A 24,114-nucleotide genomic window follows, 5' to 3' on the forward strand; every position below is an offset into this window, starting at 1 on the left:
GGGGCAGCGGGGATGAATCCAGAGAGAAAGCACGAACTAGGAGGAATGTCTCTGCTACAAGAGGAGGGAGCTGAGGATGAGGGCAGCTGCCCATGGAGCTGGGGAGGGGGAGGCAATTAAGGTGGTTTTAGATGGATGCTTCCCTGTGAGGCAGGAGAGGAAAGGTCTGTTTACCAGAGGGAAGGAAAGAAGTAGGGTGTGTGAGAAGAAGAATGAAGGTCTGGAGTGGTTGTGGGGATGAGCAGGAAAGGCTACGACTGGAGACGTGCACAAGCACGTGGTAGAACATCAGCAGGGCTGGGCCCTGGAACCGTGTTATTTGGAAGTGAAAACAAAACAACAAGAAGTAAACTTGCAAGGACTAAGAAGGGAGGGCTGGAGTGCTATCACAGAATAATCTCAATGTATTCTGAACTAAGTATGAGCAGGAGATCTGGCCATTTTAAGCAGCTCTAAGTGAGAAAGTTTGCTAAAATATCCCAAGTTAGCCATGGTTTGAGTCACACACCTATAAATTCGAAGAAAAATTTTCAGAATCTGCAACCCATTTCAGAGAGTCATGAATATTTTCATTATGTAGTTTTTATTTTAGACGAACGTTATTATAAAAAAAGTTCACCTGGAATAAAATCCACTTAAAAAACAACAAAAACACAGCAACAGTATCAGTACACAGTTAATGAATTGGCTTAAACAAGACTAACCACATGACAGGCTCACTTTATCTGCAGGAGCTTTTCACATTAAGCTGTTGAAGCAAAAATAAAAACACCAATACATATGCAGTGGGATAATTCTATGGAAAAACTAGATATTTTTCCATTAGGGGGCATGATTTTAGTAAAAGAGTAATGGCATTTTGCATTAAAGGAACTGCTGCAAACAAAATAAAAACCCACCTGTAAGGCCACAGAAATGAATTCTAGTAAGTTCACATTTTTAAAAAATGTAAGAAAATGAAACAAGTTCTATTAGTTGTTGGCAATATGAAATGCAATTGCATATGGTATAAGTTATTTCAAAAAAAATGAAGTAAAATTTGAAAATATCCCTAAAATAATTGTTTGCTAATTTTTTATTTCTGTAAATTTCAGTCACTTAGATTTTTTTTTCATAGTGAGCTTGACACTCATTCATTTTATTAGTCTTTTAAAAAAGACCAATTCTATTGTAAAATTGTGCTAGCATTTGAAATTTCATTAGCATATCCTGTCTCTCTAGGTTTCGCTAGGACAGGGAATTTCATTTTTAGACATTCCTTTCCCTTCTTTAGCTATAACAAGAAGGAAAAAGGAATGTAGTTTCTGTTAAAAGAAAAACTATAAAACCTGACAGCAGAAAAGACTGCTTACAATCTGACACAAGTACACCAACATAATGAAGTGCTGTTCTAAAATTTTAAGCTTAGAAGCTCATCTTTAAAGATTAAGAACTAAATTTATAAAGAAGTCTAAGTCATAAACTAGAAAAGAAAGTCTGCTTAAATGTATCACTTACAGTTCACAGGAAAAACTTTATATAAGCCTTAATACAGATTCCCAGCATTAGAACCTGTAAAATGGAGTTATAATCTCTTATTAGAAATTTCTGCAAACATTTATCTATATTGCACAGCTAAATTTATTAATGGAGATAATACTTCTTTTTTGCACTATTGGCTATGACATGTATTTCTATTCTAAACTACCTCCTACCTTTCCCAATGATGCCTTTAGTTCAAAACAAAACATATAATCTAAATTGTGTTGGATGCATAAAGGCTGGCTCACTGTTTTTCTACCGGGTATTAGAACACTAGTTAGCTAAATGAGGTATAATAAAAAATAGTCCTTCAAAGTAAAGAGTATAGTCTTCTGAAAATGTATAATCAAGACTGCACAAAATGTTCATGTAAATAGTAAGAAACCCTGCAGCACCTCCTAACGGATGCACAGGTGGGTTGTTTTCTTATAATCTGTCTGAAGTAAAATAGAGCTAAAATCAGTTCCCAGTGAAACCTTTTACAATCCACTGATTTTCATGCTGCTCAGTTACAGCACATTCCATTGTCTGATACCCTCAGACTCTATTTGAAAAGGTCTAGTCAATCAGTGGCAGAAATGAGCACACTGACAATAAAGTGCAGCCACTGAATACCACTAGTACTGCTGCAAAATCTTCATGTACTGATCCATAGGCCACAGAAATGTTCACACAAAACTAGTTTTCTTCAGTTTCAGCAGGGAACAGACAATTATCTCTCACTAAATTCATCTACAAATAGAAAAAATAATGCACTATATGTACATTATTAAGCAAATTGGAATATTTATTGGGTCATTTTACCATGCAGAAGGTGAATTTCCTATGGTCTTAGCTCAAATTATATACAATTTAGCAAGACTAAATGTAAGAAAATAGCAAGGACGATTTGTTTATATACAACAGAGCATATACCCCAAATTGCTGCTACTTCAAAGAGCACCTTTAGACTCATCTAGCTTTCACGGCTCTTTCAAAGGGAATTTCATGGAGACTAGTTATTAATCCATATAAGACAAAAGAAGAGAGAAAGAATAAAACAAAAGCAAAGCATTGTTAAAAAAAAAAAAAAAAAAGCTAACCATAGGATATGTCAGTTTTGGTTTGCAGATAACCCCTGAGATAATATAAACCAAAGTGTTAAGACACCAAATAGTCAGAGGTAAATTACTAAGAGAATTACATTCATACATGGTGTCATAGCACTTGCCTTTTAGAAACTACTTTGTTACCCTCCAGAAAGCTTAACTGCTTGGAATTTTTTTTCAGAATATTAGTGAATACAAGATGTTTCTAAGAAATTATTTTTTATTTCCAAAGATGTATCTAATTTTAAGATGGTAGACTTACAAACTTTCATGCAAGGAACCACTTGATTATACTTGGACACCAACAGATGCCTTTAAGCCTATAGGTAAGTTTTTAAAAAATCTGTTAACAATGTTAAGTGTACCCATCAAAAATAGCTCTGGAATATTTATGTTTGCTATAGCTAAATTGTGCATAAGTTTTCAAAAAGTTTTAATGGTTCAGGCATCCTATGATACATCTTAATTTGAAGCAGAATTCTCTGTGGTAACAAGCAATGTTTCCACTTCCATTTCCAATACTTAATTTCAAGCATGATGGTAAACTCTGAAACAAAACAGGCCTAAGAGGAGGAATAATTATCAACAGAATTCATTTCCTTCATCACCTCTTTGTTACTCCCCTGTGTTAAGACACTGAAGGCTAGGATAACAGCAATGACATCATGACCTTAATTTGGCACACAGTTAACACTAAATCCCTTTCTTTTCCTATGTGATGGTTTCATCTACAAAAGGTATCCCAGTTCCAGGGTTTGGTGAGAAAGACAGCTAAGCTTTTGGTTGGCTTCAGCCCAGATGACTGGACCAAGTTCTTTAACAACAAACCTGAACAGATGGAACTGGGTTCTACACATTCAACAGTAGCTGTTTTAAAACTGAAACCTTGCTCATATTGTCTCTAATGAAAAAGCAAGACTTTTCCTAGAGGCTGCACTAAGTCTATTTATTCTTATTTTGTTTAAAAACCCAAGTAAAAACAGAACGAAAAGTCATTTTCACCATTACCAAGAGCTATTTCTACTAAATTTATGTTAAAAAGTCATATCTCTTCCTTTAGGTAAGCTTTAAAATTTAAATTAACTCTTGTTAACTCTTGTACACAGGAATCATGGTAGGAATTGGGTATTACAACTAAATCAGCAAGCTGGGGAGTAAACCTAAGACAAAATATATTATGTATGCTAATGTGATGGAACCACAATTAGACACTGAAATAAAACCCTAAATGGTACATCTCTCTGCCCATGTAAAATTTCAGCTCAAGAGTTCACAACTAGGAGCAGACAACAATGGTCAAATATGTTATGTTTTAGATAACTGACTGATTACAATAGGTCAAATATAGGAAAAGACAGCAAATATGAACCCCAGGAAAAATGAGATTAAGGTCATTTCCAAATGCAGTTTTTATAGATTAGGCAGAGGGAATCAACTGAAAAGTGATTTCTTCAGCTACCCAGACTCTGGCTAAAAAGTCAAGAGTGAAGCAAAGTGCTAAACAATAAGAAATAAAAAAATTAAAGCCTATGATGAATAGGTGGACATTTTTATAAATTTTTAAGATAAATTTTATCAGAATTTAATGATTCTTATTTAAGAAAATCACAAATCAGAGCCCTTAAGTAAATGCCATGAATGTAATAACATCTGGCCATATGTCCTTTAATAACATCAAACCAAATGTCCTTTAATTTTAGTTATATTGACCTCTGCTTTAAATGTTCTACTCTTGTTTTAAACATCCCCAAAGCACAAATTTGTCTAGAACTTTATGAGACAAAAGTGTGCATGTGAGAGTCTAAGACTGCTATAACAGGGAATGGCTAACACTGATGTGCAAAGTGAAAAAGAAAAGATAGCAGCTTCTGCAACAGGCAATAAAACAAAGAGAAAAACAAGTCTTGCATGTGTCTCCATTTCATTGCTTCCATGTTTGAAAAAAAGGAGCCTGTTATCTCGCTAGGCCGTGTGGCTGGAATCCACTAGGTGTTCCGTGTCGAGAGGTCTAGGCTCGGTGGTGCTCTCAGCAGCAGCCTGGCGGTGTGATTCTGAGGCTGGGTGACCTGTGCTTTCAGAGAAGCAGGAAAGGGTCCTCTAGGTGTGCTGCAGTCTCTCAGAAAAAGTTCATCAAAGTAGCGAACACCGGAAGAAACTGGTCTTCTTTGATCGGTTTTCTGTTATTTTCACTGGTCCACCTGCCCCTGATGAATTGCTGTCGTTCTAAAAAACAAAAGATAAAGTCACCAAGAAAACAAAAGTTCAATGGTTTGACCCCAATTATCTAAAAAAAATATATATCAAACCATATCATAAATGTGTATTCAGTAGAGTATTTTATTAGAAGAGGAACTCATTAAGCTCTGATGTTACTGGTTTCTTTGGAAATGGAGGGTTTAGATGAGAAAAATGTTTTTAGGATAGCACCTTTTATACGTATTAATATCAGCTGGGAAGCTCCTATTTCCAGTTCAAAAAAATTATTGCCAACAGAGTGTAAAGTTTCAAGGGTAATGATGGAAACAATATTAAGATATCAGTACAGGCAATTTTGTTATTAGAGGTAAGAAGTGTTGGTAACATAAAGTATACGATCATATTCAGAATTCAGGTTAAAATAAACTTTCAAGGTTGTCCTAATGATTCATCACTGAGATCATTTCAAATTTAAGCAAATGTCAAGATCATAATTATATCTATACTAATAAAGGATAATATGCTAATTAGACCAGGAAACCTTCCGGACATCCTCTGGACAAAGCCATGGTGGTGGGGCCAAGACAGAGGCTGTTAGGGGCGATCAGGCCAGGAGGGGAGGGCAGTTGGGGGTGATCAGGCCAGTGGTGGGGGAAGTTAGGGGATAAGCAGGCCAGCAGTGGGGGGTAGTTGGGAGTAATCAGGCCGGCAAGGGGGGGCAGTTGGGGACAAGCAGGCCAGCAGTGGGGGGCAGTTGGGGGTGATCAGGCTAGCAGGGGGGGAGGCTATGGGGGTGAGCAGGCTGGCAGGGGAGGGCAATTGGGGGTTATTAGGCTGGCGGGGGGGGGAATTGGGGAGAGAAGGCCGGCAAGGGGGGCAGTTGGGGGTGAACAGGCCGACGGGGGGGGCAGTTGGGGGCAAGCAGGCTGGTGGGGGGCCAGTTGGGGGTGAGCAAGCCAGCAGGCAAAGTGGTTAGGGGTGATCAGGCAGGCAGGCAGGTGAGCGGTTAGGAGCCAGCAGTCCTGGATTGCGAGAGGGATATCCAACAGCTGGTTTACCTAAACCAGCAGTTGGACATCCCCCAAGGGGTCCCAGATTGGAGAGGGTGCAAGCCGGGCTGAGGGACACCCGCCCCTGCATGAATTTTGTGCACTGGGCCACTAGTATAAATATAAATGTCACATCAAAACTAAACAATTTTATGGCAAAAATTTAATTTGTGCATTATTTTAAAATTTGGATCAAAATTCAATGAAAGTCCATTTAGAGAGCCAGATGAAAGAACTGAAATAGCTGCAGTTCAGAAATAAGAAACCTGGTCTGGCCAGTGTGGTTCAGTGGTTGAGCATAGACCTATGAACCAGGAGGTCATGGTTTAATTCCTAGTCAGGGCACATGCCTGGGTTGCAGGCTTGATCCCAGTAGGGGACATGCAGGAGGCAGCCTATCAATGATCTTCTCTCATCATTGATGTTTCTATGTCTCCCTCTCCCTTTCTGAAATAAATAAAAATATTAAAAAAAAAGAAACATGAAACCTGAAGAAACAGAAATTAGAAACAAAGTTCAACCAGCTGAATATGTGAGTCAAGAAAAAAAAGAGTTAATATAATATAATATAATATAATCCTATCTAATAAAAGAGAAACATGGTAATTGGCATACGACCGATACCCTTTTCATTGGCTAATCAGCGAGATATGCAAATTAACTGTCAGCCAAGATGGCGGCCGGCAGCCAGGCAGCTTGAAACTAACATGAGGCTTGGTTGCCTCAGTGATGGAGGACGCCAACGTTCCCCGCCTGCGGCTGCAGGCCTCTGAGCCTGCAGTTTAAGAAACATTGTAACAAATACGCCCAACTTCAGCCAGCAGATTCGCAACATTGTAAGCAAAGGCCAGAAACCTACTTTCAGCCGGAGGCCTAAGAGCTGGAGCCAAGCCTCAAGCTAAAGCTGGCCCAGAATTAAAAAAAAAAAAAAAGGAAAAAAAGGAAAAAAGGAGCGTTTGGGAGTTCAGTCACCCCCAGCCTGAAAACAGCCCTCAGCCCCTCACCCAGACTGGCCAGGCACCCCAGTGGGGACCCCCACCCTGATCCAGGACACCCTTTAGGGCAAACCAGCCGGCCCCACCCATGCACCAGGCCTCTATCCTATATAGTAAAAGGGTAATATGCCTCCCAGCACCGGGATCAGCGGAGCCGTGAGGCCTCCCGGCACTGGAATCAGCATGACAGGGGGCAGCGCCCAAACCCCCTGATCGCCCTGCAGCTCTGTGTGTGACAGGGGGCGGGGCCACAACCTCCCTATCCACCCTGCTCTGTGCCTGATAGGGGGGAGCTCCCCAACCACCCCCCCCCCCACGGGCCCTGCTCTGTGTGTGACGGGGTAGAGCCATAACCTCCCCCTCGGCCCTGCCCTGAGTGTGAGAGTGGCGGCGCCCCAACCCCCTGATCCGCCCTGCTCTGTGGGTGATAGAGGGCAGCACCCCAACCCCCTGATGGGCCCTGCTCTGTGCGTGACAGGGTACAGAGCCCCAACCCCCCTGATGGGCCCTGCTCTGTGTGTGACAGGGGGTTGCTCCACAACCTCCCCATCGACCCTGCCTTGAGTGTGACAGGGGGCGGCGCCCCAACTCCCCAATTGGCCCTGCTCTGAGCCCGACCAGGGGCTGCACCTAGGGATTGGGCCTGCCCTCTGCCACCCGGGAGCAGGCCTAAGCCAGCAGGTCGTTATCTCCCGAGGGGTCCTAGACTGCGAGAGGGCACAGGCCAGGCTGAGGGACCCCCCCTCCCCCCCCGAGTGCACAAATTTTTGTGCACCGGGCCTCTAGTATAATATAATATAATATAATATAATATAATATAATATAATATAATATAATATAATATAATAATATATTCACATATATTATAATCAGACATATCCTTTTAATCAAATAAATACACAGAATAAATAACACAAATTTACAAACAGTATAATGAAAATAAAATTACAAGTGATACAAACCATTTTTCTGTTGAGTTTTGTCATTATATCTCGTGCAAGTGTAAAAAATGCCTAAAGATAAACCAAAAAAATTGCATTATTATATATTTATAATATATTTTTAAATAGAAATGTAGAATATTTTTACTATTACATTATAAATATATTATTTTAAAGCTTTTAATTTAGAAAAGAATATAATTGTAATGACTATTATATCTTATTTTTCAATTACATCACAAACATTTTCCAGTGTTATCAAACTGTCATTCATTCGTCAAATACTTTCTGCACATAATATCTGGCCAACTTCCCAAAACGACAGGTTTCAGTTATGCAGAGCTTCCTCAGTACACCCCGAGTACCTAGGGGGCAGAAGCTCTGTCTAAGCCACCCCTGCACACCCAGCGCGGGGCACAGGGCCTGATCTAGAAGATGCTGAATATCTGTTTAATCAGTGAATGAACAAATGTTTTACCCTGTGGCTCTAAAATATGTTTTTACAAAAACCTCTGTCTTGTATTGCCAATGTCCTCTTTCAAATCACTTTCCCTCTTATACCTTATATAACCTTAACATTCCAAATCCCGACAGTGCCTACAGCTCAGTTAAACCCCCCACCATGGATATCAGTTGAAATGCAGGTAGGACAACTCTGATTCATCCTAGTGACATTTTATGCCTAGTGTCTCGTGATCCAAACCAAACATTTTTTAACCCTATCATCCCTACTTTGTTTTTAGGGAGCTAAGACTTAAAGCTTCTTCAATTGTGTCTATGCTAACTCCACTGTTACATCAGTCTCTTTGTTCCCAACCATGCTTGATGCCCAAAAAATATTTAGCAAAAGAACTATTTCCAATCAAGTCAAACAGAAACAATACGTAGCTATTATTATCACTCAGTATCGGTGTCTCATTGTCACACTGGTCACCCGTAAGTCTAAATTTCTAAGTAAACCCATCCTAGTGGTTATGAGGCTAACCAACCACACTAAGGTAAAGCTCTGGGAAATTGCTAACTTCTGCAGAATACCGGGCCAGATTAAGCAGCTGGGGAACTCCCAGCTCTACACTTCCATAGCTCAATGCTGTCTCTAGGCCACAGGTGTGATCAGGGCACAGGTACTAACAGAGGCCTCAGCCTACTCCAGTAAGCCAGGGTACTGCGTTCATTCCGTGGGGGAAACCCTATGTGGGCCAACTCAGTGAGCAAGCTTTGCTCCTGCCTCCACCATTAGAGCAGACTTAAGAGGTTCCCCTCTTTCTGATGGAAGGAAATCCTTTTGTGGCAAGCGGAAGGAAGCATTTTTCTGCTTATCCATGCTGATCTAAATAAATCAGTAGAGAGTTCCTGTTTCCTAACACCCATTAGCCAACCTGAATATGAGTTTAAGTTATTTTAAAAAAAAGTTATGATCATTGTCCACTATCCAATAAAGTCATTTAAGCCTCAATTTTTAGCTATGATGATATGGTGAACAGTGAGTAGCCTAAGCAATTAAATATTTATGAAATCATCAGTATTATTGTTAAGTGAATTACATATATTAAAACATATTACATATAATACTTTCATGACCAGTTTTTAAAATGTTTTTATAAAGAAAATATTATCACCCGGGCTGGTGTTGCTCAATGGTTGAAGTGTCAGCCCGCGCACTGAATGGTCTCGGGTTCAATTCAAGGGCACGTACCTGGGTTGCAGGTTCGCTCCCTGGCCCCAGTCAGGGTATGTTTGGGAGGCAACCAATTGATGTCTCTCTCTCACATGGATGTTTCTCCCTCTCTCTCTCTCCCCTCCCCTTCCCTTCCATTCTCTCTAAAAATCGATGACAAAATATCCTCGGGTGAGGATTAACAACAACCACAAAAATATTATCAGAAATTCTTCCCTTGGTAAAGAAAATCTATTCTTAGAAGACTTTAGATGGTTAGATTTTCTTTAACAGTTAACTTACTAAAAATTTATTAAAGTACTCTCTGGTAAACACACTTTCTTACTTCTATCAAATGCCATCAAAGTACAATATATCATATATATCATCTACTTAAACATGTACATTAAGGGAATCTGTTTAATAATCTAACAGTTTAATTCTCCCCCTCTCTCTCTCTCTCTCTCTCTCTCTCTCTCTCTCTCTCTCTCTCACACACACACACACACACACACACACACACGAAAGTAATTAAGATTTGCCTGCTATAGGCCATTATAGGATGACATGAACGATGATAAATGAGCAGAGGAAGACACTGCATTTGGTCAGCTAGTGCAGGGTTTCCAGCTTCCCAAATACAGGACAAAAGTGAACTTAAACTGAGCATCTATCTTCTGTTCAGTGAATCTTATATTCACTTCTCTATGTGATTGCAGGGTGCCCCAAAAATATGTATACATATTTGAACAGCTGATCACTCACTCAATTTTCACTCCTTTTCTAGTTTAACTGATTTGAAATAATGGGCAAAGCTTTGAACAAAGCAAATTTATCCACTAGACTTTTTTATAGGGATACATAAAAGATAAAGTTTAAAGTCCAAAACAAGCAACAGTTGACAAACTGAGGGCACACAAATACAAACAAAATGATTCTTGATGTTTGCGATTCCTTTGCTTCGCATTATCAGCAGTGCCTGGACCAGAACCAGTCATCAGTCTGAAAACAGGCATTGACAAAAAAACACTATTCACTTCTGTGGATTCTTTTAAATTTTTTAAATAAACTGTATGTTAATAAATATTCAAAGTGTGTACACATTTTTTGGGACACCCTATATATTCTTTGTGGAGGTTGGGTGCTAGAAATTCAACAACCAGGTCCACATAAAAGTCAGAAGCACAGCAGTTCACAACATGGAGGTGGAGTTCACACAAGGCATCACTAAGTCAGAAAATAACAAGGCTTTGAGAATCGCTTGAACATAGGCAGATAAGCACTAGTGCTACTATATAACAAGTCACCACACCTGTCTTTCTTACCTCTTCTACATTTGTACTGGATTTTGCACTTGTCTCCAAGAATTTAATCCCATAGTCAATTGCTAACTGAAAGGCAAGCAGAAACATTTAAATATAGTGCAAGTTACTTGAACATATAAAGCATTTATATTTTTTAGGATTTTCAAAGTCCCAAATGTCTATCTAGTTAAGAACTCTCGTGGTTCTGAAATCTCTTTGCTTCCTTCTGTGTTTGAATTGAGATCTAACTTAATTATCATAAGCAACATGGCACCACTTCCACTCACAATTTAAGTACAGTACTTCTCTTTTTTCCTATTATACTTTTAGTTCTCTATACTTACAAGAAAGACTGTGACAGACACTCACCCCCTACCATTAATTTGGGATTCATTCACCCCTTTTATCTGTTCTGAAAGTACAATTCTCCAACAGTGACTATACTGATTTTTCATTATTTTTTTAATAAATTGGCGTTTAACAGAAAAGTTTAAAATGCTAAGTATTCATTGCTTTGGTTTCTATTGATTGTGACAAATGTGAACTCTTCCATATTTCCATCTACTCCCAAAGAGTTCCCAGTTCATTTATAACAACAAAATTAAGAGAATGTTTTTAGGTAAAAATAGTTTCAGATTGAAAGCATGCATGCACACACACACACACACACACACACACACGGCTAAAACAAAATTACCAGACTTAAAAACTGAAGCTTCTACATCAATTTTAAAAATGTCACAGAAGTAAACATGTACATATAATAAACTCCTTTGCTTTGCGTGACACAAAACAGAGCAATGCCTATAAATGACTAATACATGACATCCACAGCTTGATGAGTTATAAGGAGTTAATCACAATGACCTAAATTTAATGTGTAGTACAATATTCTTTAAAAAATGAATTAGAGAATGATTACTGTTGAACTTCACCTATCTTATTAATTTTTTCCAAAGGGAATAAATTACTTTAACTTATGGGCATGGAAGAAATAGCCTGAACTTTAAGCTGCAGGAATGTGAAAAAGAACCAATTTTTATCTCCCAGAAAAGAGCAAATTCTTTAGGATTGAGTCATGACTACACAGTATATAGAGTTGGATCTCGAATACTAATTCGTACCATTCAAGTATGGATTATATCTCCTTGTTGTTTTTAAAGGATTAAAATATAGATATTTTAAACACTTAAATCAATAATTATACTAAGAAAATAAGTGCTTAATGTGAGTAGATTTGAATCTTTATGCATTCAGTTCAAATTTACCTTCTCCCCTCTTTCTTTTGACACTTGTCTTTTGTCATTCATATCGCATTTGTTACCCAGGATCATTCTTTCCACGTCTAAAGAGGCATGCTGTAGGAAAAAAACAGAAGGTTATAAAAACAGCCTGAAAAAGCCAGTTATTCAATAGCCAAATCCTAACCTATTAGAAACATACCCATGAATTTAATAATTAGGCTAATCACCTTTCACTGGACACAAGACATGATTCAGAGCAAATTTTAAAAGATGCGAGGAGGGGGAAAGCTACAGTAAAGAAGGCTATGCAAACTTTCTTCCCAAAGGCTCACAGTCATTCTCATGTCTTTTGGTACATGAACAAACAGAAATAAAACTTATGGTTATTTAACAACAAAACTTCCAAATATTAGTTTGGATCAAAGAAGAAAAAAAACTTGGTCCTGAGTGAGCCAACGGAGAAGGTATTCTGGATTCTGAATTACTTAAAAAATAAATTCATGTAGGTTAATATAATCGTGTACAAAATTATTTCTGAGTCAGATTTCTTTTTGAAATATCAAAAATAATATAATATCTTAATGCTAATCAATCTAGAATTAAACCAAACTTCAAATATCGAAGATGGAGAAAATGTTAGAAGGGCAAAACGATAAGTTGCTGGAATAAAGATAAACTTTTGCCAATCAGATGATGAACCAGATAGAACCCAGGAATCAGATGTTCTAATCCTGCTCTCCTTTTTAAAGGCTGTATTAGCATAAGCAAGTCACTTCTTTCTGGCCTCAGTTTTCTCTTGTGTAAAATGGGGACTCGGATGAAATTACTTCTAATATCTGGCCCAAGTTTAAAATTCTGTGAAACTGCTCCCCCATCTGCCTCCATCCCCCATCCAGATCCAGCAGGGCAGTCAGACTGCAGATGAAGATCTCGCCCTCCATGGCACGCTAAGCGAGCGCCTGCCCTGCCCATGCCCTACTTCTTAGCAGCTCAACTGCCTCTTCCTGAGACAGGCGGCCTTTATAAGCACCCAGCAGGTATCATCATTCCAGTATCATCATGATGATCTCCAGTACCACCATTCTCTTTCCATATATACCTCTTCAATGTTTCTTATCCAATTTTTAATATTGTCGAAGGACTTTTCATTTGTGATGTCATAGACCAGCATGATTCCCTATAGGAGAAAAACAGATCTTTATTTAGTACAGTATGTATTTAAAGTTATAAAATATAATGTAAGTGTACTCCTCCCCTCCAGAAAGCTTTTGTTTGTGGCTTTTTTGGTCTTTATAAAATACTTTATAATATTTTAAAGTATGGAGAAGCAAAAATAAATAAATAAATTCTCCCATTGCCTCACCAGGTAATTAAATACTCTGTTAACATTTTCACTGTTAACCTTTAATGAATTAGTGATTATGGTGAAGATGATACACCCTTTCCACCTGACTACCTATGATAAGAATCGGCACTAAACTGGAGCTGAGAGAGTGTTTAAGTTAAAACAGAGACAGCACTGAGGGGAAGAGGCAATCACTTCTGTTGTGCACTTTTTTATTCAAGTAGAAATTGCCTTGCTTCTTACTCCTACGCTAAGATTGTAACCATACCACTTTAAAATTATGTCTTTTTATATAGGCTGATCAAAATGTCACTATCTGCCGAAATAAATCACAGGCATTTAAAATATAATACATTTGTTAGGCAAGTTTAATGAAAGGCATTGTCATCATATTTTTAAAGACCCCATGGCTGGTGTTTCTAAGGAGTTTATCTTCTAAGTGTTTCAACTGATACCTGTATACTAATATTCCAAAATCTATATCACAGACCACACTTCTGTATAAAGTGCTAAATCCACCCACCTATTCATCCATTCAACAAATATTTAGTAGATATCTACTCTGTGCCTTATACTACACTAAGTATTACCAACAGTGAGCAAGATAGACAAGGCCTCCTCCGCTCATGAAAACAATAAACCAATAATTATACAATTAATTATAATTTTGATCATTGCTATGAAGTACTAGGAGCTCGGTACAAATGCTAATCTAATCTGGTTGATGGGCTGGGGTGGTTAGGGAAGGCTTCCCTGAGAAAATGACATTAAAGACAAGTTCTGAGGACTGAGTAGACCTGGACTGGGCAAAGGTGTGAGGCTGGGGTGGAGAGGTACCTGGCACATAGTAGAAACGTTATAAATATCTTGCTGACCAGGAAGGCCTAGAACCCACTGGACTGAGGGAAAGAAAGTCAGTTTGGCAAAAGTAGGAGATCCCATTGGAGAAGAGCATAAAGATGTGGCGAAAGAGATAGACAAACGGGGGTCAGGTGTGACTTGAAGACAACTAATTGGGCATCATTTCCCAGATGTCCTCTGTGGTCACTGAAAACTCAACTAAGTAAAACACGAGGTTGTCTTTGTCCCCTCCAAACTTTCCCTCCCTCCTTGTGCCCTCGTTTTGGTGAAGGGCGACAATCCCGCCGGCCAGCCCAAGCGGGCCCCTGCGAGTACTCTCCCTCACAGTCAGCCGGTCCTGCAGGCCCAACAACCTCCACGGTTCCCGAATATGACACCCCTGCCTCACACACATGAATGGCATTTGTTACATTCTCAGCAGTTAGCTTTTACCTGGATTACTATCGGAGTCTTTCATTGGTATCTGCTTAACCCCCTCTAATCCATTCTCCGTAAGGACACTAAAGTTATCACTCCACTGGACTCATATTTAAAATAAAATTTCTTAACATGGTAGGCAAAGTACTTCAGGTCTGGTTTCCAATTTGGTAAATAAATATAAAAATAAATCATATAAAACACACATAGACACATAGATAAAAGAACCCAGGAAACAATGAAATTTTAACAGAAGCTAACTCAGGGAGGTGAAATTTTGGATAATTTCTTGGGATTTTCAAAGTTTCCTATACTACATGTAACCTTTTGATAACCAGAAAAATATGTATTATTGTTTAAATGGCAAAAAGTAATATCCTCTACCCTCCCTCCTCCCAGCCTGGAATGCAAATATTTCACTTGGCTACACAGTAAAGGAGATTTTATAATTGTTAATGTAAATCATTTTTTAAAAAATCAAAGTGGAGAATTATATACTTAAATGGTTAATTTTGTTATGTATATTTTACCACAATTAAAAAAAAAACACCTCAAAATGGAACAGAATAATTCCTGATTCAAAGTATTCAGCTGCCTATAATATTAACATTAACCAAATAATTGCCATCACTCTACGACCCTTTGGGCTATATGGGCAACCTTGACCTTCACTGTCTGTCTGTCAGTGGCACTCTAGAGGGCTAGCACGGGAAGCGTGAACACAGTGTAGTGGTTAAAGAAACAGGCTCTGGTCAGAGGCATCTCCTCAGAGATCCCAGAGACGTTATTTTATCCCTCAGTCTCCATTTCTCATTTGTAAAATGAGGACAGCATGTTTTCCAGACTGGGTTCTTTTGCGTATCTACTGAGATATTATGTATAAAGTACTTAACCTAGAACCCAGGACACAGCGTGGACTCAGTAAATGACAGCTAGCTATTTTTAGTTTATATCTTTGGTTTCAATAGCAGAAACCCTTTGGCTATCTCTTATGTAAGCAAACTGGCATTATGAATCAGTTGGAAATACAAACTCAAATGTACTAGTTAAAACTTTATATATCTGATATCCTATATAATAAAGGCCTAATATGCAAATTGACCGCTCAGGCAGTCGTTTGACCAAGACAGGGAGTTCTACTGCTCACTATGATGTGTGCTGACCACCAGGGGGCAGCACGGAACATGGCAAGCATAGGCAACGCTGCCCTGGCAGTGGGTGGCAATGGAGGTGCTGCAGGCCCTGATGGGCCCCAACAAGAGAGAGCAAGACCACAGTAGAATGGTGGAGCAGGTGAGCAGGGGCCCCATCGACCTATCGATCACCCCGCAGACGGTGACCAGTGGCAGAGGGGGGCGGGACTGCCGCCTCGCACCCAGGCACTGACAGAGCTGGGTGGGGGGCCCCCCCTGGCCCCAACTGATTGCCCTGCAGGCAGGATGGTAGAGCAGGTGAAGGGGCGGCGCCAGGCCATGGCGAGGTGCCAGGCAGGGCTGCAGGGCTGCAAGGCTGGGGGCAGGAGCTGGGGCTGCGAGCCCAATCCCTGCAAGCCACCCTGAGGGATCCCACCTGTGCATGAATTTGTGCACCAGGCCTCTAGTATACCAATAATAACAACAATTTCCTTAAGTCCTTAAGACAGTGTTCGTCTATGAGAAGTATTGATAATGCAATAATATGGTCCTTTTCTCCAAAAGCCCAATTGTCCATCAGGGCTACTGCTGTGCCTACAAATGTTGCTGAATAGTTTGAAATAGACCAAAAGGCTCTGTGATGGTGGTGGATTCCAATGCAGTGCTTATCAACATGCTGCATACCAGACCAACCACGCTAGACCTGCCAGGACCACCACTAGCTGAAATAAAAACATGCCCCCACAGGAACATGATGGCCCCACATGCCACTGCAACAGATGACCTACAAGATCCAGGACTCAGCACAGCAGGATTCCCCAAAGATTTATCTAACATTGTTTCTGGTCTGAAATTTCCCACTGATTCACCCCTTCAGCACGTATTTATTGAGCATCTACTACGTTTCAGGCACTGGCATTACAGCAGAACAAAAGAGACAAAAATCCCTACCTTCAAAAAATGGAAAAGACAATACTATCTGAGAATAGCAACAATTTCTAATTATCTGAATAATGTGAAGAAAGACTAGGCAGTAGACAAATGAAAAAGCCAGGCAATCCTCAAAACTAAATTAAATAATGCACTTCAATGCCCTCTTTCCTCATACCATGAACTAGAGTTAGACATCCAAGGAAACACGCTCCACACTCCAAGAGTTCCTGCCCACCCTCTAGTGAAAACAAACAGGCAAGTGGTATCAATACATCACTCATGGAAAATAACAAACTGGCCAATAGAAAAGTTTGTATGTATAATCAAAATTACCTGTAAACTATTCTAAATCATCCCTGCTAAAATGTTCTTATTTATTCCTAAAATTCTTCCTGGGGAAAACAGACAACAAACAAACAAACTTCTTCCTGGCAGGACAAGGTAAGTCCCTTCCCTTTGATTATAATCTAAGCAAAATAGAGAGTAGCTGACAACTCTTTCTTAAAATGATGACCTTTCATAATCATGAAAGTGTGAGGAATACATACATATAAAGTGCTTAGTGGTGTGTAGTGTCAAGGTGATAAAGCTTTGAAAAGAAATCCCCAATATTTCTGTGGGGATGAATTACTGGTACTCAAATAGAGGGTGAGTAGCAGTGGAGGAGGAATGGAGGACAGCATGATGATAAAGGGATCAGTGGATTCAGACCACATCTTCCTAAAAAGGGGACAGCTCTCGCCCCTACAGCTGTCACCCTGACACTACTCCCAGGAACACAAGTCTTTTAGACAATGAGCTGGATATGATGGCAGCTGGTACCCCGCAGTCTGTCTAGGTTGAGCTTCATGAACTCAATTACTCAGCCCTCTAAGACACTCTGAGGACACTGAGTTTCATCAAAATTCAAAGCTCCAACTAGTGCTTGGATTAGGCCTGAAAGCCAGAGAGAAAGCCTTGGTCTGGGCCTGACATTCTAGGCATGGTTCAGTACAGCTCTGCTTCTAAGCTGCCTTGTTCACCACCGTACTCCCAGCAACACACAGAATCTGCTCTGAGCCAACAAGGAATATAGCTGGGTTGTATAGATGAGGCCTTAGGATGGAAATTAGCCAAGGGGTGAGGTTATGATAACAAGGATAAGGCTACTATGTAGCAAAAGAAGGCCTTGGTAGTTAAGATTCATCAGATTCTAAACCTCAGAGAGTCACATATCATTCAGCTACTTCCTGGCCAGCTGGCAAAACACTGGTGGAGGAGCATCTAGAGAGCTGAGCCATTAGGAGTGGGTGAAGGGGCCTGGTGAGAGGTAAGGAATGATGGGGCAAGGCTGAATGATGAGAGGGTGCAAACAATGAATACTTAGTCACAAAGCTTGTGGTTTGCTAAGATGTGGCAAAGGTATTAATAAAAGGAAAAATCACAAAAACATACAATCACTCAGGATGTTTGTAGGAGTTCTAAAACACCTACAAGCCAATTACCTATTAATATTATAAAAACTAATGGCAAATTATATAGCTACTGAACAGAAAACATTTTATTTTCACATCAAAAAATCTATTTTCCGCCCTGGCTGGTTTGGCTCAGTGGATAGAGCATCTGCCTGTGGACCAAGGGGTCCTGTGTTTGATTCTGGTCTAGGGCACATGCCCAGGTTGCGGGCTTGATCCCCAGTAGGGGGCGCGCAGGAGGCAGCCAATAGATGATTCTCTCTCATTGTTGATGTTTCTCTCTCTCTCTCTCTCTCTCTCTCTCTCTCTCTCTCTCTTCCCCTCTCCCTTCTTCTCTGAAATCAATAAATATATATTTTAAAAAACAATATGTTCCCCCCTGTACTAGATAGACTTTAGCTTGAATCCTATAAACTTGACAAATGAATATTCATGTTTTACTTTCCCCTGAAGAATTGCAAAATCCCCAAACATACTCACCATGGCTCCTCTATAGTATGCTGTCGTGATGGTTCGAAATCTTTCCTGACCTGCTGTGTCCCTAAAATTTTAAACAAAGGAGAGAGCAATTTTAAAAGACATCATCAGCAACACTGAGGAGAGATCATTCTGGTCTGCTCACAAATGCAGTGGTTTCAGGGGAGGGGAATAAGATACAAAGGGAGCCTGTGTGTGTCTGTGAGCTGGAGGCGGTGGTGGCCACGGGAGCCTGTCAAGAGCTCACAATGACTTGTGCGAAAAACTTGGACTTTGATGATAAAAGCAGCAATAGGGAAATCCATGGCCTGCTAGGAACCGGCATGCTGAATTAGTCAAATACATATTGGGGGAGAAGAGAATAGTTCTAAATTCTTGGACTCCTAGAGGTAGTTATAATCGTTTTAATAAATGCCTAATGATTATGGCATTTTGCTCTCTTGAGCGAAAGTCTGATTTCTGTACAAAGAAAGCAACTGGGCTGGACTTATTACTGTGTAAGTTCTGCTTAGCCAAGCACACTAAAATGGGTCTCCTCGAGAACTTTCTCAGCGATGGAACCCGTAATTAAACGGGAACCTGGAGTTTAACACATAATGGTTGACAATGTTTCTAAAGACTTTCCAATATGAACAACACTGCAAAGTTACATGAGCTTTCATATATTCTTGCTTTTTAGCTGATGGCGTACCATTAGAATACATTCTAAAAAACACAAATGCTTCCAATTACATTTATTGAAGTAAGTCCCTGTAAAGCAGATCAAATTTACTTGCTATCTGGGAAAATCAATATTCCTAAATTTGCTACTTACCAGCAGAACTAATTCACTCCCTGTGCTACTAAGACAAACTAAATTGTATAATTTAACTGTAGGGAAGAAAGAGGCACTTGTGAAAATATACTAGACATCTAATGCATACCAAACCCAAACAAGAGATGAAGGCCTAAGGGAAATATAATAAATTAAAAACATTAATAAGTCCCTTAATATTAAATCCCTTAATATTTATGTAAACCTTAGGAGATAGTCTCAGATGATGCCCACCACAGCCCAGTGTGTGTTATTATCAGCAACCTTATTCTGCAGTAGAAGAAATGGGCTGGGGTGGGCTGTGGTCCCAGTTCTGCCACTAACCAGCTCATACCCTTGAATGAGACTCAAGCCACCTACATCTCGACTGTTTAGTGCAGGGCCAGGCCTCACCTCAGTCATCTTACCTAACCCTTCTGTCACTGATCAGGATTAGCTATACAGGGCACTTATTTGGCACATGGCAAAGAAGTCATGGAGAAAATACAAGCCAAGCACCTTTAAGCAGACCAACATATTATTGATTCTAACACACTACTTGACTTAGAAACAGCTCTGCAGTGAGGCTGGAGGGGAAACCCTTCCATATTAAGTGCAGGCTGTGAAGACTAGATAGAGACCATTTGCTGCTGAGAGCACCCATAAGCAGTGCCCTGCTGTTATATTAAACTCTAATTAGCTGATCACCCACAGGCGCCTAGAAACACGCCCTATTGTTATGATCAGGACATAAGCACAGAATCAGAAATTCTCTTTACTTTCTCCCTAAAACACTGTTTTATATCTTTAAAATCTTTGGCTTCTTACTAAATACCAATACAGTGGGGCCTTGACTTACGAGTTTAATTCGTTCTGTGATGGAGCTCATAACTCAAATTATTCGTATGTCAAATCACTGTGACGTTCGCTGCACCAACTAGCGGTGGGGTATCTGAAGCTGGCTCGTACGTAACCCGAATTTTTTTGAGCTTGCAACTCAAAGCAAAAAATCGGCCGAGAGACGGCTCGTATCTCAAAAAAACTCGTTAGTCGGGACACTCGTAAGTCAAGGTCCCACTGTAGATGAAAAGGGTAGCCTGTGGTAACCTTCACAATGTTTTCCAGTGACAGATACTGGGAATGACTATGCTAATATATAAAACTGACATGGTGCTCTGGGAGATTTGGGTTGTCCTCAGAGCTTTATCACTAACCACCCTAAATTCTGGTTTCCTCCTTTGTAAAAGAGGTGCTAGTATATTTCAATACAATGTTCTCATTCTATTCCCATCCTGAGATTCAAGGAAGAAAATCAGCCTAAAAAATAAGTTCATATATATTACTTTACTATTTTACCCTGGATAGTCTGTGGAGCTCTCACTTTCTAAGCTGTGTCTGCTACTGTCATCATCACACATTACACCAGTACACATCGAAAACCTTTCCCAAGGCTCCAATTCTATATGGCTCACCATGGAAGGCCCTGTACTGAAAAAAATTAAACCAGCTTATAGGAGGTTAAAAAAATAAATCGATGAGTTTCTGAGTTCAAGCAAAAAATATCCAACCTGGCAATCTGAAAGAACCATATTTATTCACTGCAGTTTGACAGATTCTTCAGGAATAAACCAGTCAGATTTGGGTGGTCTTAAGGAGATCTCTGCTTGCATATTGCAACATGAGAGAGGATAAGAATGACTTTTTTCTCCCTATTGCTAGTCAAGAGTTCCCCATTTTTTTTTATTTAATGAGAAGACATACAAATAAATGATAAAATATCAGAGCTGGAGGGGAACTCAGATATCATCCGTTTAATCAATCAGTTTACAAATGAAGAAAAGTAGGCTCTAAGAAGGGAAGCAACTGGCTCCACGTCCTCAATTTAGAGGTAGTCCTGGCAAGAACCTAGATCTGCACTTCCTGTTTAGGGTTCCTACCACTTGACTACTAAGCCTTATCTGATTTCACAGCTGCAACAACTACAGTGAAAAAGTAACATACACTCTAGAATTTAGTTTCCTCCCGATAAAATTAGCATTTGGGAAGAATGAGTTCTCAGATCTCTTCTGGCTGTAAGTTGGTGAGGATACCATTCCTTACCTGCCCACTCTTGGTGGAGAGACCTGTGAATACTTACCCATTTCCCCTTGGTTCTGACAAAGAAAAGATGTTTCAGCTACCACAGAATATCTCTAACTTATCACAATGCACATTTAATTCCCACATTCAATTCCTAACTAAAGTAGAAACTCTTATGTATGTATATAGTATATATATATATTTACTTACCATATCTGAAGCTTAATTTTCTTTCCATCAAGTTCTATCGTTCTGATTTTAAAATCAATTCCTGCCAGAAAAAGAAAGACATGCTAAATTTCTTCAAATGTAATCCAAGTCTTATTAGAAAAAGAATAAAGATTTCTATTGAAAAAAAAAAGTTCTCCAACGCCCTGGAAAATGTGAACACAAAAGAGGGTGTGAATGGTATGTCTGCTCTGAATCCAGGCTGAAGAAAGGAATTACTCTGCAAAGAATTCCTACACATGTTAAATGCAATGTTTTGTGTGTCGTTATTTTGACATAAATGGACAACATCCCTCAAAGTTACATAAATTGGATAGATTGAGAACATGCCATATTTTCTACTTCCTGAAATACATATAAACAATGTTTCCTATCCCCTACCCCCTATGCTCAGTCTGTCCCTAAAGACAGCCATGGGACCTCTTCACAATGTCTTCCTCATCTCCCTTCCAGTTGTTTCTTTAGGATCTGCAACTGGCTAAGCAAAAAGCAAAACAAAAAACCCCCAAACAAACAAAAACCCTGTCTATTTGAGGGCAAGGATGGGAAAGCCTATCTATTTATTTTATACAGTTAAGAAGTATTTTACATACATTTTAATAAATGTTCCCCACATCTTACTGGCTAGAGCTGAAATAACTAAAATAGTTTTAGCCCTGGCTGAACTTTAGAATTACTTGAGAAACTTTAAAAGTTAACAACAAAAACCCCTTATAACTAGGCCTGCTCCCTTCCCCAAATTGTGAGATTCTGACTTAAATGGCCAAGGGTAAGGTCTGTGCCCTAGTAATTTTCAAAGCTCTCTAGGTAATTAATTCTAATATGAAGCCAAACTTAATAAGCACTCAACTGAGCCTGCCAGGTAGCATGAGAAAGTCATTTGGGGCTCAGGTGGTCACTCCAAGTTCAACCCCTCCCTCACCTATTTCTTCCCCACTATGGCGGCTCAATACTTATTTAGCAGTTTCAACTACAAAGCACCACAAAGTCCTGGACAATTATCAGCATGCTCTGTCAGGAACAAGCCGCCGCTCTTTCTCTAATGGGACCTGTTAGTGAATACAACTCGGTTGCAGTTTGCTAAATCTTCATAATCTGGCTACTCAAGCTGTATTTTAAATTTTTCTATTCTTTTGCATTCTATACAGAACCCTGGGAAGTGGTTTCCAAGACATTTAAAAAACACACATGTCAATTATGTATCCTCTACACTGACTTAAGCATTAACTGTAGTTATCTATGGGGTGGGGAGAGCCTTCAAGGGCTATGCTACACAACGTTTCTATATATCAACATTGAGAACACCCCAAAAGGCCGCTTGCCAGCTCCAGCTTCATATAATACCTAGGCTTAAACCAAGTGGGTTTTCCCCCTTCTTTGTGTGGCACTTTCCCCCCGGGGCCCTTTTTAGGTACTTTTGTGGATCTTGAAATAGACAACTATCACACCCCAGCTAATCGAGTAGGGCAACATCTCAATATTCGTTCCCTCACTAATAACCACCACTACTGTTAGCAAGGACGATCTGAGACCCAGTATCCCAGGTTATCTGGCTCATGTTTCCTCCAGGGTACCTCACTACTGCAGGGTCAGCAGCGGCAGGGGCAACACTTAGCAAAACCGTATAGATATTATTGTTAGCATCACACAGATTTTACTGTGGCCCTCATTCATTTACGATTTAATACGTACTGATTTTTATTGTGATTTATCTTTTTACACATTTCTGAGTCCACTGTAACAAAGGCCCTCGAGGAATTCGCAGCTATCCTTTATGGTTTTTTGGTCCAGACATTAAGAACAGTGCCCAGCAGGTATTCAATTAAAGTTTCTTGATATTAACATTTAAAAAATTCATAATTTTCCAAATTCATAGAAACAGAAAATAGGATGGTAGTTGCCCGGGGATGGAGAGAGAGGGAAAAGAGAGTAGTTGTTTAATGGGCATACTACTTTAGGATTTGCAAAAGATGAATACTCTCTAAAGACTTGTTTGACAACAATGTGACTATATTTACTGAACTGTAGACTACTGAACTGTAGACTACTGAACTATACACATACAAATATGGTTAAGAGGATAAATTGTGTGTGTGTGTGTGTTTGTGTGTCTAAACCATAATAAAAAAAGAAGAAAAATCCATGACTTTTAAAATGTAGACTGTATAGCTGGAAAATTAACTTTCTCAATTGGAAGGCTACTATCCAACATTCCATCATTTAATAGTTCATTCACAGTTTACATAAGAGATGATGTATATCAAATGCCTGTCCATATGAATACTTTCCTTATTCTGGCTCATTGAGATTGTAACTCCTGTTCTTCCAATGTTGTTTTTGCCTGTAGTTGGAAGTCTTGGGCAACTTTTCCACCTTCATTCAACAAAGCCATTTTGAAG

At 39.6% G+C, this 24,114-nt stretch overlaps 1 protein-coding gene across 1 annotated transcript in view; it reads right to left on the minus strand.

Annotated features, from left to right (window-relative positions):
* Positions 1-564: 564 nt before the first annotated feature.
* The window catches only part of RAB8B (RAB8B, member RAS oncogene family), a 65,637-nt gene continuing 42,087 nt past the window's right edge, over positions 565-24,114 (minus strand). Inside the window, exons 2-8 of the mRNA XM_059699181.1 lie at positions 21,698-21,758; positions 18,619-18,679; positions 13,095-13,172; positions 12,020-12,109; positions 10,773-10,838; positions 7,812-7,862; positions 565-4,832 (exon numbers count right to left, since the gene is read on the minus strand). Coding sequence (XP_059555164.1) covers positions 4,740-4,832; positions 7,812-7,862; positions 10,773-10,838; positions 12,020-12,109; positions 13,095-13,172; positions 18,619-18,679; positions 21,698-21,758 — 500 coding nt within the window. The 3' untranslated portion in view covers positions 565-4,739. The remainder of the gene's footprint in view (positions 4,833-7,811; positions 7,863-10,772; positions 10,839-12,019; positions 12,110-13,094; positions 13,173-18,618; positions 18,680-21,697; positions 21,759-24,114) is intronic.

The sequence above is a fragment of the Myotis daubentonii genome, chromosome 1 (genome assembly GCF_963259705.1).
Source record: "Myotis daubentonii chromosome 1, mMyoDau2.1, whole genome shotgun sequence".
NCBI lineage: Eukaryota > Metazoa > Chordata > Mammalia > Chiroptera > Vespertilionidae > Myotis > Myotis daubentonii.